Raw genomic sequence first — 27,282 nt, forward strand, 5'->3', positions numbered from 1 at the left:
GGCAAGCTGGCTTTGTGAATTCTGCATGGACAATATTCATGAATACAGTATATATTTTTATTTTTTATCATACTTGGGATGTGTGGAAAGGGGGATGCTAGTATTCTTTCCCCTGTTTCTGTGTGCTGATAGTCTTGTCATTCATTTTTTTCCAGGATAAATGCTGACAGATGAACTCTTCGCTTCCTTTGCATCATTTATTAGCCACACAGAGACTTTTTGTTAATATTAGAGTAACTGACTGGTTATAGTCGGTTACACACACTCGCCCCAGTATTTTTCACTCAGACTTAAGTATTCATTTCTCTGTATAATTTACTTAGTTACTTTTAAAATCAACATCGACAACTACACACAACAGAGCTATCTGGCAGCCTGCAGCTAATCCCTTGCAAAATCCTTTGCCCTGTTGCTTTTTTGGTGTGTCTGGCGAAGGTTTGACTGAGCTCAAGTCCCAGCTCTAATAGTAACGGTTCGTCACTGGTAGGACGTTAGCACTGACCTGTACTCTGGCCTGTCATGAGTCAATAAGCAAGAAAAAGAGCTGACACATGTAGGGTAAAAGAGTTCTTTGAATGCGTATGTACGTGGTCGGTATTTTTAAACAAGCTCCATCCTCCATTCTGGAAGGAAAAAAAAACACAGTGTGACATCATTGTGGTGCAATGTCACAGTGTTAGAAATCATTGTGAAATTTGGCATTGCAATCTCATTAAGGATGTACAGATCTGATACTAATTATTGACCCAAAATGCTTGATTAGTACTGGATCAGATCTATTTTCTGATTCAGTCCACTGAAGGAACAACACGACACAGGACACGATCATATATTGACCTAAAGCGTGTCACCACAACACCTTGGATGGTTCGCATAACTTGGCATTGCGTAGCAGCTGATATCCTAAGCCCTGATATTACATGGCAACTTGAAAGTATGGGATCAGGGCATCTATAGATGTTATAGTCCCAAGTTTGAGGATATATTTTGGTTTGGAATTACCCTGCCAAATCCCAGAAAGACTCAGGAGCTTCTCACACCAGTGACAAAGTCCTTTTATCAAATCAATTTTTTTTAAAAAGGGGGAAAAAATGGCCAAGTGCTGATATAGAAATGAGTTCACTTAGTTGAAACAAGAGGAAGACCAGAAGATCAGTCAGAAGTATACTTTCACTCTTCCAGAATTCCCTGGATCATAAGGCACAGAAGATGTTAAAAAACCCTACAACATGCTATGCCAACAACAGTATACAGTATACAACCATACAGTGTATATGGTCTACCTAAAAACCGTATTATCTGTGTGTGTGTGTGTGTGTGTGTGTGTGTGTGTGTGTGTGTGTGTGTGTGTGTGTGTGTGTGTGTGTGTGTGTGTGGAAGTAAATGGCCAAGGATTTGTCTAGAGATAGTGTCAGATCCATACAGATGGTTTGCCTTCTCCAGATTTGCTACTGCTGCTGCTCCCAGCACTGCCTGCTTTGCCATGTTTCAACCGATGTTTCCTCTCTTTCTGAGGAACAGTGGGGATGTTACTTTGTGGCTTATCATCATTATTGTGGTTGACATGCATCTCATTATGGCTATTGCTGGCATTGTGTTGGAGGGCATAAGCCTGAATAGCTGCCTCTAGCTGGACAGCGTCTTCATTGATTGGTGGTGGCCGAGCATCACTTGCTGAAGGGAAGTTGTCCTCATTAGATCCAAACTGCTGCTGCTCCTCTTGTGCGATGTTGGCACGGTTCTGCTTGCATGCCATCTTGGCATTGCTTAGGTCTGTGTAAGGCAGGGCTTCAGGCTTCATCACGATGTTATAGCCTGGTGGTGCAGATGGTGTGCTCCAGGAGAATGGATAACCAACGTAGTCTGCTTCCCTGACTCTGTTCCCGACATCATCCGCCATTTCTCCTTCACTCAGTGCAGGCCCGCTTACTCTGTCAGACATGGCCCCGGCCCCCAGCAGGCCCAGTTGGTATTCCTCTTCAGCTGTGGCAGTATGACGTTTTTGCAGTGCATCTCTAATGGTGCCCACTCCAAGGTGAATCATTTCCCACACATTGAGTAACAGGCAGAGGCAGCTGACGCCATACATAATGCGCAAGAAGATGGTCTTCTCTGTGGGGCGTGAAACAAAGCAGTCCACACGGTGTGGGCAAGGCTCGCCTGTACACACGAAAATGGGTGCCACATGAAAACCGTACAGCAGATATTGACCAGCTAGGAAGGCTGCTTCCAGAACTGAACGTGTCAGTAGCTGCAGTACATACACTCGCATCAGGCCATCATCCTGAATGCGCCGCCGTCCATCATGCCGCTCTTTGGGCTTGGGGCGCGGTGGAACAAGCTCCCGTTGAGTGTTATCTATCTCAGGCACCTCATAGATCATTGGGTCATCCTCTCTCTCCTCCCCTGAATTCTCGTGCCCTGCCCGATGCTGACGTGCCCCAAAGTAAAGCTTCCTTGGCCTTCGATGCGTGTACCCACCTTCTGCTCCACCCCCTGCTGGATCTCCATCCCCAGTCCCTGGCATCTCCTTGGTGTGGGAGATCTTATTGGCTGCATAACCCATGTAAAGGAGTGATGGCATGGCAGAGAAGATGATCTGGAAGACCCAGAACCGGACATGCGAGAGCGGTGCAAAAGCATCATAGCAGACGTTTTCACAACCAGGCTGGCCTGAGTTGCACACAAACTTGCTCTGCTCATCATAGTAGATGGACTCTCCACCCACTGCCGTAAGCACAATGCGGAATACGACCAATGTTGTGAGCCAGAGTTTCCCCACTGGTGTGGAATGGTTTTGAATCTCCTCCAGCAGACGCGTCAAGAAGCTCCAGCTCATGGTGTCGGACGACAGTGTCCCAGATGGCAAAGTTCACAGACTCTACAAAAGACAAAGTGGAAAGTGAATGAACGAGAGTGCATCTTAAGTTAAACATAGTATTTGAATACATTTCTGAAGGATCAAGATATAGTGTCACAGTGTTAATGACATTGAAAGCAACAGTTCGGTCATGCTACAAGACATGGCATGACATTAATTTGCAATTTGTTTACTTAAATATGTCATAGATTATGAGTTATAGTGCGTGTATTACAATCAACATCAGAAGTGCCTGAAAGTTTGAAATGTTTATGAATCTGATATTCAGTGATATATAGCTGCAACTGTTATTATTATATAACAAAACTGTAATGCTTATAATAAAGACAATACAATTACCCGAATACTTCAATTTGATTAGAACCAGCATGAGCCTACAGTGATGTAAGCAATATGATAAATAGGTTACTTTTAATAAGGACAAATCAGTGCAGGTCTGCAGTAGTAGATGACTTCCTGATTTAAATGAATATTGTGTTATCCTGTGTCTGTGTCCTTAATCATTATTAAGAGTAAATACTGATACCAAAACACACATACACCTCATACCTCTGCTAGAATTACAGGCTTTGCTGCTGCTCTGTGCTATGTTTACAGTCTCTGGTTTCTCTCCACTCATTTTTCCAAGCTAAATGTTTACATTTTGCCTCCCGATAAATCATTTAAGGTATCGATTGCTATGGCTATATAAGGACAAGTCTGAGAATTGTCAGGGCATTCAGAGCATATCATTGTGGGAGAGAGAGAGAGAGAGAGAGAGAGAGAGAGAGAGAGAGAGAGAGATGAGTGTTTCTGTGACTACTGAGAAATTTGGGTTGGGCAATTTGGCAAAAATGAAGTATGTTGGGTTCTGGTATAAATACTGCCAAATGATAGTACCACGTCCCAAGTGAAAGGCAGATAGCAGAGCCGCACTCAAATGTTTTTATATTTTTCAATACGCAATACTAATCACATACATCATTTTGCGAGATGTCAACTATGTGACACACTATCCATCCATCCATTATCTGTAACCGCTTATCCTGTGCAGGGTCACGGGCAAGCTGGAGCCTATCCCAGCTGACTACGGGCGAGAGGCGGGTTACACCCTGGACAAGTTGCCAGGTCATTGCAGGGCTAACACAGAGACAAACAACCATTCACACTCACATTCACGCCTACGGTCAATTTAGAGCCACCAATTAGCCCTGCATGTTTTTGGACTGTGGAAGAAACCAGAGCACCCGGAGGAAACCCACAAGAACATGCAAACTCCGCACAGAAAGGCCCTCGTCGGCCCCTGGGCTCGATCCCAGAACCTTCTTTGCTGTGAGGCGACCGTGCTAACCACTACGCCACCATACCACCTGCACGGATAGACCAGCTACTATCTATTCCTGTAATACAATCCTGGTGGCTGTAATTCTTAAGTACTTTGATCAAACAGCTTGTTGTCTAGAATTTGGCTTCATCAGTAGACATTGTTGGTGGAATTGTAGCCTGCACTGCAGTATCCAGCAGCATTGGCAATGCTTAATCTACCTTAAATTTGACGTCACATAGTTGACAAATTTTGGGCTTTTTGGCTTGCCATGTCAATTGGTATCAACCTATTTGTGGATTTCAGTTCCACCTGCAACACCATCATCCCAGCTCTTCTGCAGGACAAGCTCTCCCAGCTGAACGTCCCTGACTCCACCTGCAAGTGGATCACTGACTTCCTGTCTGACAGGAAGCAGCATGTGAAGCTGAGGAAATACGTCTCTGACTCCCGAACCATCAGCACCGGATCCCCCCAAGGCTGCATCCTTCCTCCTGTACTCTTCTCCCTGTACACCAACAGCTGCACCTCCAGTCATCAGTCTGTCAAGCTCCTAAAGTTCGCAGACAACACCACCCTCATTGGACTCATCTCTGATGAGGATGAGTCTGCCTAAAGGTGGGAGCTTGACCATCTGGTGTCCTGGTGCAGGCAGAACAACTTAGAGCTCAGTGCTCTCAAGACAGTGGAGATGATTGTAGACTTCAGGAGGAACTCTGCCACACTCTCCCAGTTTGACTTGCCAGTAACCTCTGTGGAGTATTTCCACTTCCTAGGCACTATAATCACCCAGGACCTTAAGTGGGAGACGAATACCTGCTCTCTCACCAAGAAAGCATAACAGAGGATGTACTTCCTGTGGCAGCTGAAGAAGTTTGATCTGCCAAAGACAATAATGATGCACTTTTACACCACCATCATCAAGTCTATCCTCACCTCCTCTATCACCATCTGGTATGCTGCTACCACTGCCACCAGGGACAAAGACAGACTGCAGCGCATCATTCGCTCTGCTGAGAGGATGACTGGCTGCAACCTTCTGTGTCTTCAGGACCTGTACAAGTCCAGAATCCTGAGGAGAGCATTAAGGATTGTGGCCGACCCCTCTCACCCAGGACACAAACTTTTTGAATCACTCCTCTGGTAGGAGGTTGCGGTCCATTTGAACCAAAACCTCATGCCATAAGGCCAGCTTTTTCCTCACTACAGCTGGCTTCACCAATCAGGTCAGAGACCCCCACTGACTCTAATCTCACACTTCCAATCTGTGACATTAATGCACTTTGTCTCTGAACTGCAATTTTGCACATTTCAAGGTCATGTCCTACATCTCCATTCTGTGAACCTTTATTGCACATTCCAGCTCACATTTTACAGCTTGGTTATTGACTTAGCCCATCCCATTACACATATTCTCTTCCTCTCACCCAACCTTATCATGCCTCTTCTCCATCTTCATCACATGACCCATTCTTGCACATTCCAGACATACTGGACAGCTCGGACTCCAACAGCTCATGCACATACCCCTTAAATATGTCCACTTTTCAAATTTGTACATTCCAGATTCTTCTGTTTCTTATTCTATGTACGTAGCTACTTCTTGTCTTTGCTAAATTGTTCGATTTTGACTGTTCAAGCGCCAACCACCAAAGCAAATTTCCTTGTACGGTATGTGAGAACGTACTTGGCAATAAACTTGATTCTGATTCTCGCCTAGGGTCATGTGCATGAAGGGAGTGTACTGCCACTTTGTTTCATCACACTGACTACTTACCACAGTTAATCACACAGATGGGCACTTTTTTACGTGTCAACACCGTCACATGGTTGACACGTAAAAAAGGTACGCTTCAATTTTTACACACTCAACTCCACACACACACAAAAAAACCACCATACCAAAAGCAGTACACACTATCGTGTGTATGAGATGTTGTTCTAGTGCCCTGCCCTGCAACGCTGGGGCTGAATTCAGCACCATCACAGAGTTGACCAGAAGTTCGTGGGACACCTACTTTGACTAAGCTGCAGTCGAAATGATTAAAAGCTGCATCAAGTTTAGTTGTATTTTTTTGAAACACGCTCATATCCATGACATGCACAGAGGGTAATCTTGTCTGCTGGCTTTCAGTGGAGAAATAACACCGTTAGTTCAAACCAAGGTTGCAGGTGGGACAAGCCAGGTTGGCCATTTTCACACTTAGTTTGACTTTTTCCAACAACTAAGAAATGTCAGAGAGGTCTGCTGAATTGTTTTCACAGTAGGCCCCAGGGAGTTCTTGCTGTATGTACAGGTTTTAGATCTCTCCACATTACACAGGCCTAGAGATGGCTCTGAGACACAAATTTCTCAGTATTCACATATTGCCCTTCCCAGAATCCTCTGCTCCAAGTAGCAAGTCAATATTTTCTACATAAGCAATATTCCTAACCAAGCCGCAACAATTTGGCAACATCCTAGGCCATAAGTCTTAAACTGTAATGTGAAATCGAAGCTATAAATTCTTTCAACCATCCTGTACTGTTTTTAATATTGTTTTTCCATTGTAAGGGATCAGAACGGGCCTCGGCCAGCTTGCGGGCAGCCGCAAAGGGAAGAAAAAGTAAGGTATATTTTCTCCAAAGTGTCCACATATGACATAGCTAAAGAAACAGTTGCGATGGGTTCTGACTGGATCACTAACAGCGAGTTTACAGAGGTTATGCTGCACAGAATGATGGAGACCGGGGCGGATCCAAGAAAATGGGAAGGGAGGGGTTCAACCCAGTAAGGCCAGGGTCTGGGGGCCGCCAGAAGCCCCCGGAAGCACCGCAGTTTTTAAATGCCTGAAAATGCAATTTGCGCTGTCAGAGACATGTTGTAAATGAAATCTCTGAAAGAAAATTACCATCCATCCATCCATCCATCCATCCATCCATCCATTATCTGTAGCCACTTATCCTGTCCTACAGGGTCACAGGCAAGCTGGAGCCTATCCCAGCTGACTACGGGTGAAAGGCGGGGTACACCCTGGACAAGTCGCCAGGTCATCGCAGGGCTGACACACAGAGACAAACAACAATTCACACTCACATTCACACCTACGGTCAATTTAGAGTCACCAATTAACCTAACCTGCATGTCTTTGGGCTGTGGGGGAAACCGGAGCACCCGGAGGAAACCCACACAGACACGGGGAGAACATGCAAACTCCAGAAAATTACCATATCAAATATATCTTTTAAAAGTAGGGACTTTCAAAACCATTTTATTAGTCACTGAAAATGATATTGTCAGAGTTGCAGGTATATGTGTAGAACATAATTACAACTGATATATAGTTTTAGTTAGTTTAGGCCGGGTTCTTGCCTGAGCTGATAATCACATCATCAGTTTTTCTCTGGCTAATCAGACACAAGGTATGACACCACAGGGTTTCCCATACATAGACCATTGTGTGGCGCAGCGCCACACAATGGATTCCTATTGCCACACAATCAGACTCGCGATTTTGAAAAAAAAAAATTCCGTTGCGTATCGTTCCGTTCATTCATAGTGCTCTTTCTTCTCATTCACATGCACGCGCAGAGAGAGAGAGAGAGAGAGAGAGAGAGAGATGGAGAGGCGTGTACACAGGCTTGCCAATGCGCATATACCCGGACTCCAAGTAGGCCTGTTAGGCTAATTAAAAATAACGCAGCCTTCCCGATTCGCCTCCGACCCCTTATTTTAAAAGGTAGCCTACGTCGTGCTCGTGATGAGCTTTATCATAGCCTTCTTGGCTTACAGGAAACGGATATCCCCGAGTCACGCTATAAACCAGTTTTGATGCATACAGTAGCAGCTTGATGCGAGGAACCGGCCTTATTGCATTATCCCGTTTATCCCGCTTCAGCAATGACTTCCCTTACGATAGGGCACTGGAGGGTTTTTTTTCAGGAAGCCACGCAGAATTAAATGTTCTGATAGGGCATGCAGGCTTTGCACCAATCAGGGTAATGCTTTTTCACTATTGTTAGTTGCCTTGGTGTTACCTTAAGTGGTTTCTTACGTCTCATCTCATCTCATTATCTCTAGCTGCTTTATCCTTCTACAGGGTCGCAGGCAAGCTGGAGCCTATCCCAGCTGACTACGGGCGAAAGGCGGGGTACACCCTGGACAAGTCGCCAGGTCATCACAGGGCTGACACATAGACACAGACAACCATTCACACTCACATTCACACCTACGGTCAATTTAGAGTCACCAGTTAACCTAACCTGCATGTCTTTGGACTGTGGGGGAAACCGGAGCACCCGGAGGAAACCCATGTGGACACGGGGAGAACATGCAAACTCCACACAGAAAGGCCCTCGCCGGCCCCGGGGCTCGAACCCAGGACCTTCTTGCTGTGAGGCAACAGCGCTAACCACTACACCACCGTGCCGCCGTTTCTTACATCTAATTATGATATTTTATTTTATTATTCTTTTGTTACATTATACTATTTATTTCATTTTAGTATTGGTTGAGGTAAGTGTTGAGTTCAATATTTAAAATAAAAACCTCCAGCTTGTTTTTTACAATTTATTCCTTGAATGTCAACTAAAGAATGATTGAAAGATTGCCACCAAAAAGGCAAAAAACTAAGGCCGTGGTTCTCAACCGGGGGGGCACGCCCCCCTGGTGGGGCGCGGAGGTACTCCAGGGGGGTCACGAGTAGGCTTCATGTATGGAGGAAAAAAAAAATCTGGGGCTAACAGGCTATAGTAGCTAAGCAGATGCAACACATTTACCCATGTCAAAATGCAGGACATTGGACTATTACATACAAATCAATACTATTATAAAATCTATCATCAATCTATCATAAAATCTTGTGTGTAGGTTATTTTAAGCCCGTGACGCGAACATGACGCAACGTCATGTGAGTGAGTCTGCATACACATTGCCACACACACACTAGTCTGGTTTCTTGCCGAGTTAACTCGTGCCGACTCTCGCTAGTCTACTATCATCAATCCATCGATACAGCGCAAAACCCAAACAGTCTTTTTAAAGACTACTACCCCACACTGTATTTTTGCTTTCCCCATTTCAGCTCTACCCAAATAATTTGTTGTTTTTGTTGTTTTCTTACTGCTAGTCTACTACCCCTTTGCCTTTTTCACCCTGCGTGTGAAAAATCCAACTGTCCCACACACACACACACACACACACACTAACACACACACACACACACTCACACGAGTAAGTACACCATTCACACCTCGTTAAAATTTGCAACTATAAAATCCCCGAATAAAGACATCGATCGTGTTTCTCACTGATAAGCCCCATACGTTCCCTCTGGTTAGCCCCCTTAGCCTACTACAGACTTAGCCTACTACAGACTTATTGTTACAACTTTATTACACACGTTTATTCACAAATACTTTAACAAAATGGATAGATTTCTTGTCAAAAAACCCAAGACAACTGACGTAGGTCTACCACCAGCTGCGAGAAAGCTTCGGAGGTACGATGAATCATACCTGCAGTTTGGTTTTACTGTCACCTCTGATCTTCATCCTCAGTGTGTCGTGTGTGCCGAGGTGCTGGCAAACGAAAGCATGAAGCCATGCAAACTTAAAAGGCACCTCGAAACGAAGCATGCTGGCCTGAAGGACAAACCGCTTGAATACTTTCAAAGAAAGCGTGATGGCCTGCATCAGCAACAGGCAACAATTTCCGTGCACAGCACTGTATCTAAGCAGTGCCTGGAGGCATCATATGTGGTGGCAAAAAGAATAGGTAAGCTAGGCAAACCGCACACTGATGCCGAGAAATTCGTTTTGCCAGCTGCGCAGGACATGTGCAGAATATTCTTCGGGGATAGTGCAGCAGCCAAATTAGGCACCGTGCCACTTTCAAATGACACAGTTGCTCGGAGAATTGCTGATATGTCCAATGATATCAGAGAGCAATTAATACAGTTTATTAAAAATAGTCCATACTATGCCTTGCAGTTGGATGAGTCTACCGATATTGCTGGACAGGCACAGCTTCTTACATATGTCAGGTATGTCAGGGATAAATTAATTGAGGAGGATGTCCTTTTTTGCCGCCCTCTTCAGTCACACACAACTGGAGAGGCCATCTTCAATGTCCTTGATTCATTTATTCGCGAGAATGGGTTGGCGTGGGACTGATGCGTTGGCTTGTGCACGGATGGCGCACGAGCAATGACGGGCCGTGAGCAAGGTCTAGCTGCTCGCGTTAAGCAGGTAGCTCCACTTGTAAAATGGACCCATTGCATGGTTCATCGCGAAGCACTCGCTGCAAAAAAAATGCCGTCTCTGTTGGAATCCGTGCTGAGCCAATCAGTAAAAATGATCAACCTCATCAAGTCACAGCCGCTAAACTCTCACTTGTTTGAGGTCCTCTGTCAGGAGATGGGGTCAGAGCACGAACAGCTGCTTCTGCACACTGAGGTTCGCTGGCTGTCCAGGGGGCGGGTGTTACAACGTTTGTATGAGCTGCGAGATGAGGTGAAGCGGTTTTTGACACAAATCAATTCAGACCTGGAGAAAAATCTGGATGACCCTTTGTGGCTGGCGTGTCTCTCCTATTTGGTTGATATATTTGACCACTTGAATGGCTTGAACCTGTCTTTGCAAGGCCGAGAAACTCACATTTTGCTTCTCGCAGAGAAAGTGGATGCCTTCAAGCAAAAACTTGACCTCTGGTGTGGCCGCATCAGTTGGGGGAACTGTGATATGTTCCCAAGCCTTGCAGACTTTATCAGTAATGCAGGCACTTCCCACGATTTCTCATCTGTCTTTCAAGCAGCGTCAGAGCACCTGTCGGTAATGAGAAAACAGTTTGCGGCATACTTCACAGAGGATTATCGCTCTTTTGCGTGGGTTCGAGATCCATTTGTGTGTACTGCTGACGAACTTCCAGTTGACATGCAGGAACAGCTTATTGAGCTGAAGAGTGACAGTAGACTTAAGGCAGTCTTCACCTCATGCCCTCTTTCGACATTCTGGGCAGCATTGATGCAGGAGTACCCGCAACTGTGTGACGTAGCCTTGAAACTGCTCATCCCATTCGCATCGACCTACTTGTGTGAGGCAGGATTTTCAAAAATGACTGCGCTCAAAACGAAATATCGCAATCGTGCGCAAATTGAGGATGACTTGAGACTGTGCTTGTCAAACATTTCACCAAAAATTGAGGATCTTTGTAAGGCAAAGCAGGCTCAGGTCTCGCATTAACGCAAATGCAGATCACAAAGGCACAGTAAAAAGTAAAACCTAAATTCACGCCTGGTCCCAATTCCCAATGATATCAATAGCCAGCTAATGATAAGCCTAATAAAATACCTAATAAAAACACTAATAATAATAATAATAATAATAATAATAATAATAATGATGCCTATTAATAATAATAGCATAATAATAATAATAATAATAATAATAATAATAATAATAATAATAATAATAATACAACCCCGATTCCAAAAAAGTTGGGACAAAGTACAAATTGTAAATAAAAACGGAATGCAATAATTTACAAATCTCAAAAAATGATATTGTATTCACAATAGAACATAGACAACATATCAAATGTCGAAAGTGAGACATTTTGAAATTTCATGCCAAATATTGGCTCATTTGAAATTTCATGACAGCAACACATCTCAAAAAAGTTGGGACAGGGGCAATAAGAGGCTGGAAAAGTTAAAGGTACAAAAAAGGAACAGCTGGAGGACCAAATTGCAACTCATTAGGTCAATTGGCAATAGGTCATTAACATGACTGGGTATAAAAAGAGCATCTTGGAGTGGCAGCGGCTCTCAGAAGTAAAGATGGGAAGAGGATCACCAATCCCCCTAATTCTGCGCCGACAAATAGTGGAGCAATATCAGAAAGGAGTTCGACACTGTAAAATTGCAAAGAGTTTGAACATATCATCATCTACAGTGCATAATATCATCAAAAGATTCAGAGAATCTGGAAGAATCTCTGTGCATAAGGGTCAAGGCCGGAAAACCATACTGGGTGCCCGTGATCTTCGGGCCCTTAGACGGCACTGCATCACATACAGGCATGCTTCTGTATTGGAAATCACAAAATGGGCTCAGGAATATTTCCAGAGGACATTATTTATTAACATAATTCACCGTGCCATCTGCCGTTGCCAGCTAAAACTCTATAGTTCAAAGAAGAAGCCGTATCTAAACATGATCCAGAAGCGCAGACGTCTTCTCTGGGCCAAGGCTCATTTAAAATGGACTGTGGCAAAGTGGAAAACTGCTCTGTGGTCAGATGAATCAAAATTTGAAGTTATTTATGGAAATCAGGGACACCATGTCATTCGGACTAAAGAGGAGAAGGACGACCCAAGTTGTTATCGGCGCTCAGTTCAGAAGCCTGCATCTCTGATGGTATGGGGTTGCATTAGTGCATGTGGCATGGGCAGCTTACACATCTGGAAAGACACCATCAATGCTGAAAGGTATATCCAGGTTCTAGAGCAACATGTGCTCCCATCCAGACGACGTCTCTTTCAGGGAAGACCTTGCATTTTCCAACATGACAATACCAAACCACATACTGCATCAATTACAGCATCATGGCTGCGTAGAAGAAGGGTCCGGGTACTGAACTGGCCAGCCTGCAGTCCAGATCTTTCACCCATAGAAAACATTTGGCGCATCATAAAACGGAAGATACGACAAAAAAGACCTAAGACAGTTGAGCAACTAGAATCCTACATTAGACAAGAATGGGTTAACATTCCTAGCCCTAAACTTGAGCAACTTGTCTCCTCAGTCCCCAGACATTTACAGACTGCTGTAAAGAGAAAAGGGAATGTCTCACAGTGGTAAACATGCCTTGTCCCAACTTTTTTGAGATGTGTTGTTGTCATGAAATTTAAAATCACCTAATTTTTCTCTTTAAATTATACATTTTCTCAGTTTAAACATTTGATATGTCATCTATGTTCTATTCTAAATAAAATATGGAATTTTGAAACTTCCACATCATTGCATTCAATTTTTATTTACAATTTGTACTTTGTCCCAACTTTTTTGGAATTGGGGTTGTAATAATAATAATAATATCAACAACCAACAACAGCAATAATAATAATAATAATAATAATAGGCCTAATAATAATAATAATGCCTGAAAGAACATAAGTCTTGTACTACTGCCAACAGCTTAGTAATGATAATAGGCCATAATAATAATAATAATAATTATAATAATTATAATTATAATAATGCCCGAAAGCAGATTAGACATGTGGTGCTACTGCCAATTATAACAATAGCCTAATAATGATAATAGGCCTATGTATTTCTATGGAATGGATAATGCTACTACTGCTGCTACTGCTACTACTACTACTAATAATAATAATAATAATAATAATCTAGCCCAGGGCTATCTATCTATCTATCTATCTATCTATCTATCTATCTATCTATCTATCTATCTATCTATCGGTCGATATAAGGTGCTGTAGGTCGGGTGGCGTCACTGCGGGTGAGTGTGTTTGGGGGGGGGATGGGGGCGGGCGAGAAGAGGGGCCCCCAACTGCAATGAACCAGCTTTGGTGGGGCCCAGGTTGCAAAAGGTTGAGAACCCCTGTACTATGGCATTTCATGGTGATTCTAAGTACTATGAACCAACCATAGCATTACTGTGGTTTATCCATAGTACTGCAGTAGCTGTGGTAGCATCATAGTTGTATGTGTAATAGGTCATAGTAACTATGAAATTAGTTTAAAAAGGGATAGTATGGTTTTTAAAAGGATGCACTAACTGTAGTATTACCATGCTTTCGTCCAACAGTCAATGCTGTAGAGAAGGATCTCGATTAGCCCAGATACATTAACATTTACCATAGTGAAACCATGGTTAAATCATGGTTAAACCATAGTCATGAACCATGGTTTTCATGGTTACCCAAAAAACCATGAAAACCATGAATAACTATAAACCATGGTAAAACCATGGTTAGTTTTCATAGTAAAACCATGGTTAATTTTCGTAAGGGTGAGGCCCTATGTCTGGTCGGAGTCTCATCACATCGCTCCTGTGGAGGACGGCCCCATATGGACAGTTGAAAGTCATACTTGGAAGACGCTCTGGACTCTTACAGTAATGCTTTTATGGCTGAGGACTACAGTTGACTTGCTAACTTTAGGACTGCAGTTGTCATGAACAGTTTTGCACTCAAGTTTCCATCAATAAAGAGTTATAACATCAACGAAACTGACTTCATGTTAAAACTATTAATGTTATAGTCATGTCTGTTGTCACCCAAATGAGGATGGGTTCCCTTTTGAGTCTGGTTCCTCTCAAGGTTTCTTCCTCATGTCGTCTGAGGGAGTTTTTCCTTGCCACCATCGCCACAGGCTTGCTCATTGGGGATAGATTGGAGATAAAATTAGCTCATGTTTTAAGTTGTTCAAATTCTGTAAAGCTGCTTTGTGATAATGTCTATTGATAAAAGCGCTATAAAAATAAACTTGAATTGACTTTTGGTCCCAAAGTTGTTTCTCTAACCATTTGGCCATGGCTTCCCCCTATATATAGGGTAATATTTATGAAAGTTGCATTGTCATGTAATGCATTACCACATGACACACTACAGCAGACCTGGGCATTTTACGGCCCGCTGTTATTATGGAAATGTATGAAGTTCCCACGCCCTGTTAAAATCCAACAGGACTTGCCCAGCTTGCTTTTCAGTGCATTCATGTCACGAGTGAAAAAACCTAAGCTAGGAACCTATTAAATATAAATTTATACCATAAACTCTTCAGCTCAATCAAACATAAGGATTTATTTTGTTTATTTTTACCTTCTTAATTAAAAAACAGCAGACATACCTCGGTATCTACAATACATCTCATCTCATTATCTCTAGCCGCTTTATCCTGTTCTACAGGGTCACAGGCAAGCTGGAGCCTATCCCAGCTGACTACGGGCGAAAGGCGGGGTACACCCTGGACAAGTCGCCAGGTCATCACAGGGCTGACACATAGACACAGACAGCCATTCACACTCACATTCACACCTATGGTCAATTTAGAGTCACCAGTTAACCTAACCTGCATGTCTTTGGACTGTGGGGGAAACCGGAGCACCTGGAGGAGACCCACGCGGACACGGGGAGAACATGCAAACTCCGCACAGAAAGGCCCTCGCCGGCCACGGGGCTCGAACCCGGACCTTCTTGCTGTGAGGCGACAGTGCTAACCACTACACCACTGTGCTGCCCCCATCTACAATAAAATTAAGTCACAATTCCAAATAGCCATGTACTAAAACTACCCCCCCACAAAGCCATGCCAGGAGACAGACAGAAGAAGAGAGAAAGAAATGTCACTCATTTACAGTGGTATTCCTGCCTTTTAGGAACCGTAATCCTGACGTGCACTTAAAGAACTCGGCCTATCAGGCCAGAGCTCGGACTCTTGGGGCTTTCCTAATGTCTCCTGCCGAGAGGAGAGCTGTGAATCTGGACATGGTGCTGACATCCTTCCCAGCTCTCCCCTTCCAGCAGACCCTGCTATCCCTTCACCTCTCATCTGTGTCTAACAATGCTAGTAGTAGCACTGAAGGTGACAAAGGACCTAGAAAATGATGAGTGAGTGAGTGACTGAGTCTCTCTCTCTCTCTCACACACACACACACACACAGTATAGCCTCAAACCCCCTGCCATTCAACTACACACAAACAATCACATTAGCCTCTGGAGTCACATAATAATATAACATTTTTTTAACAGTTATTCTACGAAATCGAGTCCTACATGAGCTGATAGCTGATGAGGTGCATAACGCTGAGTCGGCTATAAGCCATGTACAACGAGATTGAGTGGAATAACTGTTTTATTCTATCCACATTCACTGGATTTTGAGAAACGGAACATTTTTATTTAAATTTTTTTCAAATTCGATAAAAAAAAACTTGATACAAAATGTCCAACAAAATAATTTCCATATTGTTAGTTTTTTCTTTTTTATCAGACATCTAATTTTTTAGGTTTGTTTACCTCGGCGAAACTCCTTGATGCTTTTATCTCCACAACTTATTCTTAATCTTTCAATATAAGGCATAATGAACGTAATCGAAAGATTAAGAATAAGTTGTGGAGATAAAATAATTTCCACTTAGAATTAGGGATGTACTGAATCCTGATTTTTAAGGTTCTGCCGAATACCGAATTCACTGCTTAAGATTCGGCCGAATCCGAAACGGAATACCGAATCCTACTCCGAACATTAGCTAGTACATTATAATGCAGTGAAAAACATTGCACATTTCCTTTTCTTAATAGTAAGATAGAGATACTTTATCCAGAAGGAATATTTTATTATTTTATATTAAACTGTAAAAACATAGGCAATAACTTCTGCCACTATTTTGTATTTGAATAGTCACACTTAGGCCCAATCCCAATTCTAATTTCTACCCCTACCCCTCCGCCTTCCCCTCCGCCTTCCCCTTGGCCCTTCCCCTTGAAACTGAGCTACAAGGGATAGGGCTTGAAATTCAACCCTTACGTATTGGGATAGCCCTTCAACGATCGCATACGTCATCGCGTACCTCCGTCAGCGTTTACGTTAGCAAAACGCGACGCGTCATTGGCTGCGACCAGCCGCTACAGTCAGAGCCAGAGGCAGAAATCTCTGCTGGCAGGGTGTGATTTGTTAACTAACACCACTGAATGGGATATCTTTGGCGCTTCGTGCACCACATCCGACAGAATGAGGTGTCAGAACACTCATGTAAACAATAAAAGCGAGAATAACAGAACAAAACGTACGCAGTAAAGCAACCGAAAACAATACTCACTCCCAAAGCTTTTTAGCAGCAGCTTGGATTTCAGAAATCGCTGCTCATTCTCAGCTCGAAAGCGAATCAAGCGGCGTGTTTCCTCTGGATAACAACTTAAAACACGTAAATAATGGAGAAAATACATTTATGACAATCTTTCGCCGCGGGAACCGCCATCTTTCTGAAATCCGCATGAAATCTCGCTGAAATCCGCATGGCATTGTGGGAAATCACTCAAACCCCTTCGTTCGGAGTCTGCTCCAGGAAAATCTCCGTTTGGAGGGGTACAGAAGCCCTACGCCTTCCCCTACCCCTCCGCGTTAACTGGGATTGGGATACCCCTACCCCTTCACGTGAACGCGCAAAATGGAGGGGAAGGGCTAAGGGGTTGGTCCAAGGGGTGAAATGGGATTCGGCCTTAGAGAACACCACTGAAATTTTCAGCTTAAAGTCATTCAATGTACAGGCTTTAATATATTGTCCATTATAAAGAACAAAGAAAAAGAGCAAAAAGTGACATTATTGCTAAAAGAATAAGGCCTGTCAGTAACAGTGAGCCATTGCTGAAGTGCTCTTTGTTGAACAAAAAATAAAAAGTAAAAGAATCTCTGCAGATAGAATGCAGCAAAACATAGCACATTTACATTTTAACTCTTGCATACATGTAAGCCTACTTAATTTTCAAACAAAAAGGTGATATTTAATGCTGAATCTGTTTTCCTCAGAAAAAAAAAAAACTTACTGGGGATCTTGATCATGTTTAAAGGGATAGTTCGGGATTTTTGACATGAATCTGTATGGCATCCCCATCAATAGTGTCGTGCAAACACACTGACTTACCCCTGACAGCATCCTGTGAGTCCAGTTCTTGTCCAGTTTTGGTCCAGACGAAAGTAGTCCGGCAAGTTTGTTGGGGTCACGAAAGTAAAACGTTTTTCGTCTCAAAACAGTATGTGTTCAAAAGAGTGCTATATTTGCATCACAAAACCGTTGCCAAATAAAAAGTCAGACCTCGAAATCGCTTGGCACTATTTTCTCTCCCTTCTTATCACTGCGCGCTGCCGCCAGGTGACAGCCACGGCTGTTTCATTCATTGTTTACTAGTGATGGGAATTTCGGCTCTTTTGGCTCTTCTTACTATAAGGAGCCGGCTCTTTCGGAAGATTTTTTATAATTATTTCTCATGACTTGTACATTCACATCGAGTACACATATCAATGCAAATTAACACGAAGGGATTTACTAGACCAATTTATATCTGGAACTATTTTCAGCCACAGCACAGGCAAAGCACTGCTGCAGGCGCAAAGACACCGCGCAGCGCCTGAAAACGGGTTTTCAGGCGCTGCGCACCCCGTTTTCAGGCGCTGCGCGGTGTCTTTGCGCCTGCAGCAGTGCTTTGCCTGTGCTGTGGCTGAAAATAGTTCCAGATATAAATTGGTCTAGTAAATCCCTTCGTGTTAATTTGCATTGATATGTGTACTCGATGTGAATGTACAAGTCATGAGAAATAATTATAAAAAATCTTCCGAAAGAGCCGGCTCCTTATAGTAAGAAGAGCCAAAAGAGCCGAAATTCCCATCACTAGTAAACAATGAATGAAACAGCCGTGGCTGTCACCTGGCGGCAGCGCGCAGTGATAAGAAGGGAGAGAAAATAGTGCCAAGCGATTTCGAGGTCTGACTTTTTATTTGGCAACGGTTTTGTGATGCAAATATAGCACTCTTTTGAACACATACTGTTTTGAGACGAAAAACGTTTTACTTTCGTGACCCCAACAAACTTGCCGGACTACTTTCGTCTGGACCAAAACTGGACAAGAACTGGACTCACAGGATGCTGTCAGGGGTAAGTCAGTGTGTTTGCACGACACTGTTGATGGGGATGCCATACAGATTCATGTCAAAAATCCCGAACTATCCCTTGCTTACACTCACGGAACATAAATTATAGGCTATTTCACTTCAATTTCAAGCACTTACAACTGTAGGCTTAATTAGATACATTAAACAAAGTGTAGCACAAAAAACTCAAACATGTCTCTACGTAGGCCCGGGCTATTCGATTGGCGGCCCCCGGGCCGGGTCCGACCCCTGAGGAATTTTGTACCGGCCCTTAGAGTGTACTGTAATTATTACATATGGATAGTCTCATATAGCACATGCGGTATGCGCGCACGTTTAAGTCATGGTGGAAAAACAGGTAAAATATAGCTGGTTTAGCCGGACATAATTTTGGGGGATCTCATGACTTCCGCGAATGGCTATTTTTGATTGGTCATTTAAATGACCAATCAAAAATCGCCATTCGCGGCGCGGTCTAGTGCAACGATCTGACCGCCCTGACTTTCTTTCAAGCAAGAAGACAAGCTAACAAGACAAAATGTCTCTCTCTACCTTAAAGAAAAGAAAAACTGACTCGGAGAACAGGCACTTCAACAATGAATGGACGGAGAAATATGTGTTTACTGCTGTCGATACGAAGCCTGTGTGCTTAATCTGCAATGAGTGCCTCACCGTGTGTAAAGAGTATAATTTGAGAAGACATTTCAACACAACGCATGCTAACTTTAACACTACTTTCCTGCCGGGCTCTGCCGCTCGGAAGCAGAAGATATCGGGGCTTACATTTTACATTTGCGAAAATGTTTACTGTTAAAAGTGCTATACAAATAAATAAATAATAAACATTTTGTTATGAGCAAAGACTTCGGCTATTGTTCCGGACTTGTACAGATCAAGAGAGAGCAACGGCGGCATCGTTACGAGTGGCATGGATATTGGGAAAAAAGAAAAAGCCGTTTACAGACTCAGAGACAGTCAAGGAGTGTATGCTGGCATCCATTGATGAGGTGGTAACAGATGAGAAAACGCGAAAAAGCGTTACGGAGTCGATCAAGCAAATTCCAATATCTGACACGTCAAATATGAGGAGAGTCGAGTCCCTTGCATCGGATGTTTTCGAGACACTTTTGGACAAGCTGAGGTGATGTCTTTGCCCGTGGATGAGTCGACAGATAACAGCGATGTTGCGCAGCTGTGTCTTTATGTGCAATTTTTTGATGGAGAATGTTTTTGCGAGGATTTGCTTGGTTTAATTCCCCTGGAGGGGCAGACCACCGGTGAGATTTTATACACCAAAATTTCTGCATTCTTTGAGGAGAACAACTTGGATTTGGCGCGCATCAACATGCTGGTGACGGATGGTGCGCTCTCCATGGTGGGCAGGGATCAGGGGCTGGCCGCACGGCTCCGCAGATGAGATCGCTACATTGCCTTATCCACCAAAGCCTCCTGTGTGCCGAACTCAGTGGTGAGTTAAAAGAGACCATGGACTCTGTCATGGCAGTTTGGTTTTCTATTTGTTGATGCACTTGGAATTTAAGTTGTTTAAGTTGTCAGTTAAATTAATGAAAATGTAAACAACTGATATGGCTCACCTAAACTGGGTGCAATTTGAAATATATTGCCTTGATAAAATACCACGCACTGTTATGTTGTTATAATCCTTTTCTGTACCATACTACAGTATGCACTTTGGTTTTATTTTTGTTGGTGGAGATAAATTTGATGGTGCCTCTCACTTAAACGAGTGCAATCTTAAGTATCTGTAATATGGCTGACCTAGACTGATAGACTGTTATGATGTCTGATTCATGTTCAAAATAGACAAACGTTATTACAGTAGCAGTCCATGTGTGGATTTACGTGCATATGTTGTTCTGCATTTCTATTGACTCCTTCAGTATGTTGTTGTAATTTCTTTATTTGTGACTGTGATTACTTATATTCTCCGGCCCCTTATTTTGCCTCAGATTCATGAACTGGCCCCAATTCCAAATTATTTGAATAGCCCTGATGTAGGCTATTTTACGGAAGCCAAGAGAGGCCCTTCATATCCTTTTTTTATTGTTATCCCGAGATAACGACATAATTAATTTAGGATCTCGAGAAAACAAAACCATTATTTCAAGATCTCGAGAAAACAAAACAATTGTTCCGTGATCTCGAGAAAACAAAGCAATTATTTCATGATCTCGAGTAAACAGCTGAGAAATGGTTCATTCAGGTGCGCCAAGAGACTTGTGATATGCTGACTTTGGGGCTATTTCTCATTCTGTATAGACGTAACTTTGGTCATTAGAATGTCTGGAATAATCGATCACCTAATAAGGCAATATTTTGATCAGGGGTTGACACAGGGAGAGATTGCATTAAGTCTTTTAATAAGAGATAATTTCAAAATTAGTCCGCGGCACCTCCGCAGAAGACTGGCCCAGCTTCGTCTCTACTGACGGAGATACAGTGATCCAGCTGAGATCATGAAATAATTGTTTTGTTTTCTCGAGATCTCGAATTAGTTGTGTCGTTTTCTCGAGATCCTGAATTAATTATGTCGTTATCTCGGGATAACAAGGTGAATAAAAAAAAAGATTATATGAAGGGCCTCTCTCGGCTTCCGTACTATTTTGTGACTGTGCGGTTGCGGTACCTGAAGCCTCACTGACGTTAGATTCGGCCGTGCACAACTTGTCCTCCGTCGGATGCTTTGAGTGAAGATGTTTTAACAGCAGAGATGTTGTGTACTGTTTAGCGTCTTTCCCACCACGAGACAACTCTGTACTGCAAAGTGTGCATGCTGCGCCACTTGAATCTCCCTCTTTCACTTGAAAGTACTGCCACACAACACTCTTTCAGCTCACTGCTTCCATTTCGACTGCGAGCACAATGGAGGCGATCTTCTCCTAAACATTGACGACGTAATCGCATGCACGTGCGCCGCACGTAGGATTTGGTTCGGAAACCGAACCCCTTTAAAAAGGCCAAGATTCGGCCGAATCCGAAACCGAATCTTGGATTCGGTGCAACCCTACTTAGAATGTAAACACCCGGCGAAATGACAGGAGCAATTTGTGAAAAATGTACGGAAACCGAGAGAGGCGGTCCGTGTATCATCCGATCATTCAAGTATTCCATTCAATCTAGAAAACGAAAAACAAAAAAAACACTGAATATTTCATTTTCCTGTTTTTCTGTATGACCAAAAAATGAGGGATTGGTGTTTGTTTTCCTTTTTTCAACTCAAAACAGAACAAATAATAAACAGGGAAACCAAAACGAAATAATAACTCTAATTTACGATTATTGATTTTCTCTATTCCCCAAGCTACATTAGCCTTCCCATGATCCTCACTTTAACAGATTCTAAAATGGTTTTGAACATCACAACAAACATGTGTGTTCTTAAAGGCAAAGGGATACCAAATCATCTGGCAGGGACAGGAACGCTGAGAAAGATCACAGCAGATCTTATGCCAGATACCACTGTAGCAGCTGACATGTACGAGAGGGACATGGGATCTTCCCTCACCAGAATATCTTCATTTGGAAGTGACCCCTTTATGTCGGAGACAGACAAAGTGAGAGCAGAGCAGCTCTTTACACAGTATTACCCGGACCTTTCAGTTCTTTTTGATAATGCTGTCAATTACAACTACACTCCATTCAAAGACGCATTGATCTACCTCATTGATGTAACAAAGAGATGTTCTTAATTTCATTTGAGACTCTGATGAAGACGTGGCAAACGTCGAGAAAGTTGTTTCACTTCTGAGTTGCTCCGGTGAACCTCCTGTTCTTAATTTCATGTTTATCTTAATTTCATGTCATCTATTAAAGTACATATGTCTTAATACAAGTTTGGAGAAGATCTTTATGTTCTCTTTAAGTAGACCTACTGGAACTATGGCCATTATGCAGTCACAACTGTAAAAGTACAGGGTAGAGCTAATGTTGAGCCAAATGTTAATAACAAAAAGTCAATTCTATTTTTTTTTAATCACAAAAAATATTTATTTTGCTGGAAAACAAAAAATACTTGTAAAAAGAGAGAACAATGGAACAGACACACAGTCAGTGGGTCCAGCTTTGGGATCCTCCTCATGGAATGGAATGGCACATGAATACACACACACACACACACACACAACACAGTGTGGCGTTCCAAACAACACAGCTAATTCGAGATCTCGAGAAAACAAAACAATTATTCCGTGATCTCGAAAAAACAAAACAATTATTTCATGATCTCGAGAAAACAGCTGAGATTTCTAGCAGAGCTGAGACGAAGCCGGGCCAGTCTTCTGCGGAGGTGCCGCGGACTAATTTTGAAATTATCCCTTATTAATAGACTTAATGCAATCTCTCCCTGTGTCAACCCCTGATCAAAATATTGCCTTATTAGGTGATCGATTATTCCAGACATTCTAATGACCAAAGTTGCGTCTATACAGAATGAGAAATAGCCCCAAAGTCAGCATATCACAAGTCTCTTGGTGCACCTGAATGAACCATTTCTCAGCTGTTTACTCGAGATCATGAAATAATTGTTTTGTTTTCTCGAGATCTCGAATCAGTTGTGTTGTTTTCTCGAGATCCTGAATTAATTATGTCGTTATCTCGGGATAACAAGGTGAATAAAAAAAAGGATTATATGAAGGGCCTTTCTCGGCTTCCGTAAAAATGCGATGAACAATAATTCTTGAAAAAAAAAAAGATACGTTCTTACCATGAAATACTTTTATTCCATATTTTGTTGCCTTTTTGGCACAGTAAATAGTAAATAATAAAAATACAGTAAATAGCCCGATTCCATAACTGTAGTAATCCATATCACGCCAAGAACCGCTCAACTAAGAGAAACGACATCCATCATTACTTTAAGACATGGTGTGTTTTGATTCATAAAAATAAAGAAAAAACATTGAATTAGAAGGTGTGTCCAAATGTTTGACTGCTAGTGTCGTATAATTTCATTTATTTTATATTAAAGGTTGTTGAACATTCAGAAAAGTTAAGTTCCTGTTCTCCCTTAAGTTATATCAGTCTTTGTTCTCTCATCAGTCTCTCTTTTTTCTCTTTCTTGAAGTTAATGAGACAAAAATTTGCAGCTTGTCATGTCCTCTTTCAATCTTCCCAAGCTGAAAATTTAAGGTGAGATTTCCAGTTTATTCTGTTTATTAAAACACTGACACTTGAGACTGCTTTCAGAAAATGCTAGATATCGTTTCAAAGAAAGCGTCACCGTATCAGCAAATACACACGCTACATAAGGTTTCCATATGGTATGATTTCAATTTATAAGGCAACAATTCAAATCTGTGATGATATTATGATGTGATGAACTTTGTTCGGAATCTGGGCTAAGCCTACAGTTAATTTGTGAATGATGATGATGAGAAGGACTACATTAAGTATCAGAGTTACAGGCAAATCACTTTGCAAGCTAAAAGTATTAAAAAATGAATGTATCAATCCAAAATCATCCTTTCATTACAACCCTAATATGTTCTGCTCTAAAGCTGGGTGATATAGTCTGCATATCTGGCATTGATCTTACCAAATTAGACACTTTCTTTACTGCACATGAGCCACATTGTAGGGAAGAACGTGACCATACAATCCTTCATGCAGTGTTATAAAATTTGCAGGCAGCACCGTGAATTCAAAAATTGCTGAGTCCATTTAGTGACTATGTTTAGTAATGAGTTGTCTCATCACTTGTGCCCTCCCCTTGGGCAGTGGAGAACGACAAAAAGAGCACATGCTCAGCAAAACGCTCATCAGGGCTAACCTGCTTTCATAAGCCACCTTCATCTCTCTCTCAGCCTCCCTCTCTCTGGAAACGGAGGTGTGCTGCCACAGAATTACTGTCAAGACAAAGTCACTGTTAATTACTAGCGTTACACACAATTTCGGCTAGTTTTGTGCCACTGGCTCACCCCTGCCAAGCAGCACACTAAACATCATCACCACTAATGTCACTGGAGAAGGACAAGCTTTTGTCTTTCCAACTGCATTTGTGCATGGAGTCTTAATGAGCCTCTTTTCCAAATTAGCTACATTACCCTGTCTCAGAAGAGTATCACGGCTTCAGTATTATAAATTGGATTAATTTTGGTCTTCATGACGAATATCCTAATCAAATTTCTATCAAAAATTTAAATTACTGGGTTTCTCTAGAGGGGGAAAAAAAACTGATCACTTGCATCACTACTGTATATTTGAATAATACATCTTTTTGCTAGATTTGCTTTTTTGTCATCTAGCAAGGCATGCAACGACAACTAACTTTTACAGAAAAATGATTTTATACACACCAGGATTTCAGGGTTGTATAAAGCCGTGGAATGTTAGTTGAAAACCCTGGAAGATTTAGTTGGTTCCCTTTTAGCTTAGAGTAGTAAATAAATAAATAACTGTAGATATTTCTATGTACTAGTATGCAGGAATACATGGCCAAAAACCCATGATGATGACACATTTTTAAGGCAATGTTATAGAAAGAAAGAAAGAAAGAAAGAAAGAAAGAAAGAAAGAAAGAAAGAAAGAAAGAAAGAAAGAAAGAAAGACTTCATGTCATCTCGACTGAAACGGAATATTCACTGCATTGTTTTGTTTTGTTTTTTTCCCTCTGGAGGTCTGAAGAGGTCAGAAAAGAATGAACAGATCTTGTATTCAACAAAATGGACTAAAAATAGAATTTCAGACCATTTACGGGACTCGTGCAGCGCTAGGAGTGAAAAGAGAAAAAGAATGAGGCAGCATATATGTGTGTGTGTGTGTGTATGTATGTATATATATATATATATATATATATATATATACACACACATACACACACACAACCACTTGGTGTGGGTGTATATATATATATATATATATATATATATATATATATATATATACATATACACACACACAACCACACACACACACACACACACACACACACACACACACACACAACCACTTTGTGTGGGTGGGTGGGTGTGTTATGAATGGATTTGGATATGGGAATGCTCTATGCCATCAGAGTAATAGTTCCACCAGGAGTCTTATGGCACTAACACACACACACACACACACACACACACACACACATACACCAAACTATGTACTTACATACATTCGGGTGTCCCTGCTGCCTATCCTCTATTGTGTCTGCCTCTTCACCCCTTCTGGTTTCATCTCCTGCTCTTCTCTCTTTCTCTTTCCTTTTCATTCTTTCACAACCTTTGAGATCAGTAGCCACTGACCTTAAAAGCAGGAAGCAACTGGACCCCCATATTTATACGCGCAATCTGACAACCATGTGGGACCGCAGTGTGTGTGTGCGCGTGTTTGTGTGCGGCATGTACAATGAAGTGGGTGGGGGGTTGCATGTCTTCATTTCCTCCTCTTCTTTCTGTATGAAACACACACACACTGGACCCCTCTTACCCCAAAACTGGGTCACATACGGGAGTGAGGTCTATGTGAGAGGTTAATGTCCTTACAGGCAGGTGAAAAGGGAGTGAAGTCTGAAATTATTTTATACTGGTGTCCGGAGGAGTGAGTGTAGTGATGGGGGGGATGGGATGGATTAAAGGCAGACCCTTTCAGCATGATGTCTTCTCTACTCTGCGACTCAGAGACTCAAACACTTCCCTTCTTTAACCTCCTCAAAAGCCCTTCTGTCTCCTTTTTGCACTGGAACAATTACATCCTAATATCTGGTTTTCTATTCATCTTGCTATCTTTGGTCACGGTTAAAGATTCAAGCTTCCAGCTACCTCTCTATAGTCTTTGTCTATTCTTTCTTTTAAAATCATTTTCTTTCCACAGTTTCCAGAGAAGCCCGATTACAATCAGGGGATTTTCCAGCTCCACCCACATACAAGCCATAAGCTAAAATTGACTGTGCGTCTGTTGGGAAAGTGTCTTACGTAAGCATCTTAAATGTCAAGGTTTCAAATATAATATAATTTTTTGACATGAATGTGATCCTTAACTTATCCTTTGGGGATTATACAAATATTAGAGCGTAAGTGATAAAAAGAAATTGTAAAATGTGCACCTATAAATGTTCCAGAGACAGAAGGAATATTTATTGCTTTGGCTTAAAAATACATATACTGCGATACCAAAATCAGCCTTTTCTATAAACCACCCTCACTAATGCAAGACTCTGTACATCACCAGAAGCATACCAGCAAACCCCAAAATATACCAACAGATCTGGAGAAATGAGAAACACATCCATTATCCATAACCACTTATCCTGTGCAGGGTCGCAGGCAAGCTGGATCCTATCCCAGCTGACTATGGGCGAGAGGCGGGGTACACCCTGGACATCGCCAGATCATCACAGGGCTGACACATAGGGACAAACAACCATTCACATTCACACCTACGGTCAATTCAGAGCCACCAATTAGCCTAACCTGCATGCCTTTGGACTGTGGGA

At 42.3% G+C, this 27,282-nt stretch overlaps 1 protein-coding gene across 2 annotated transcripts; it reads right to left on the reverse strand.

Moving 5' to 3' along the window:
• Window positions 1-1,364: 1,364 nt before the first annotated feature.
• On the reverse strand, window positions 1,365-25,989 carry gjc1 (gap junction protein gamma 1). Of its 2 annotated transcripts, none has more exons than XM_060902660.1 (2): window positions 25,959-25,989; window positions 1,365-2,881 (listed from the first exon to the last, which is right to left on the reverse strand). In XM_060902660.1, exon 2 carries the CDS (start codon window positions 2,837-2,839, stop codon window positions 1,412-1,414), a length of 1,428 nt encoding a protein of 475 aa, XP_060758643.1. In that variant the 5' UTR covers window positions 2,840-2,881; window positions 25,959-25,989; the 3' UTR covers window positions 1,365-1,411. The 2 variants fall into 2 exon arrangements, with proteins under 2 accessions (XP_060758643.1, XP_060758644.1); XM_060902661.1 differs by lacking the exon at window positions 25,959-25,989 and adding an exon at window positions 24,628-24,656.
• Between the last annotated feature and the right edge of the window lie 1,293 nt (window positions 25,990-27,282).

The sequence above is a fragment of the Neoarius graeffei genome, chromosome 20 (genome assembly GCF_027579695.1).
Source record: "Neoarius graeffei isolate fNeoGra1 chromosome 20, fNeoGra1.pri, whole genome shotgun sequence".
Classification (NCBI taxonomy): Eukaryota; Metazoa; Chordata; class Actinopteri; order Siluriformes; family Ariidae; genus Neoarius; species Neoarius graeffei.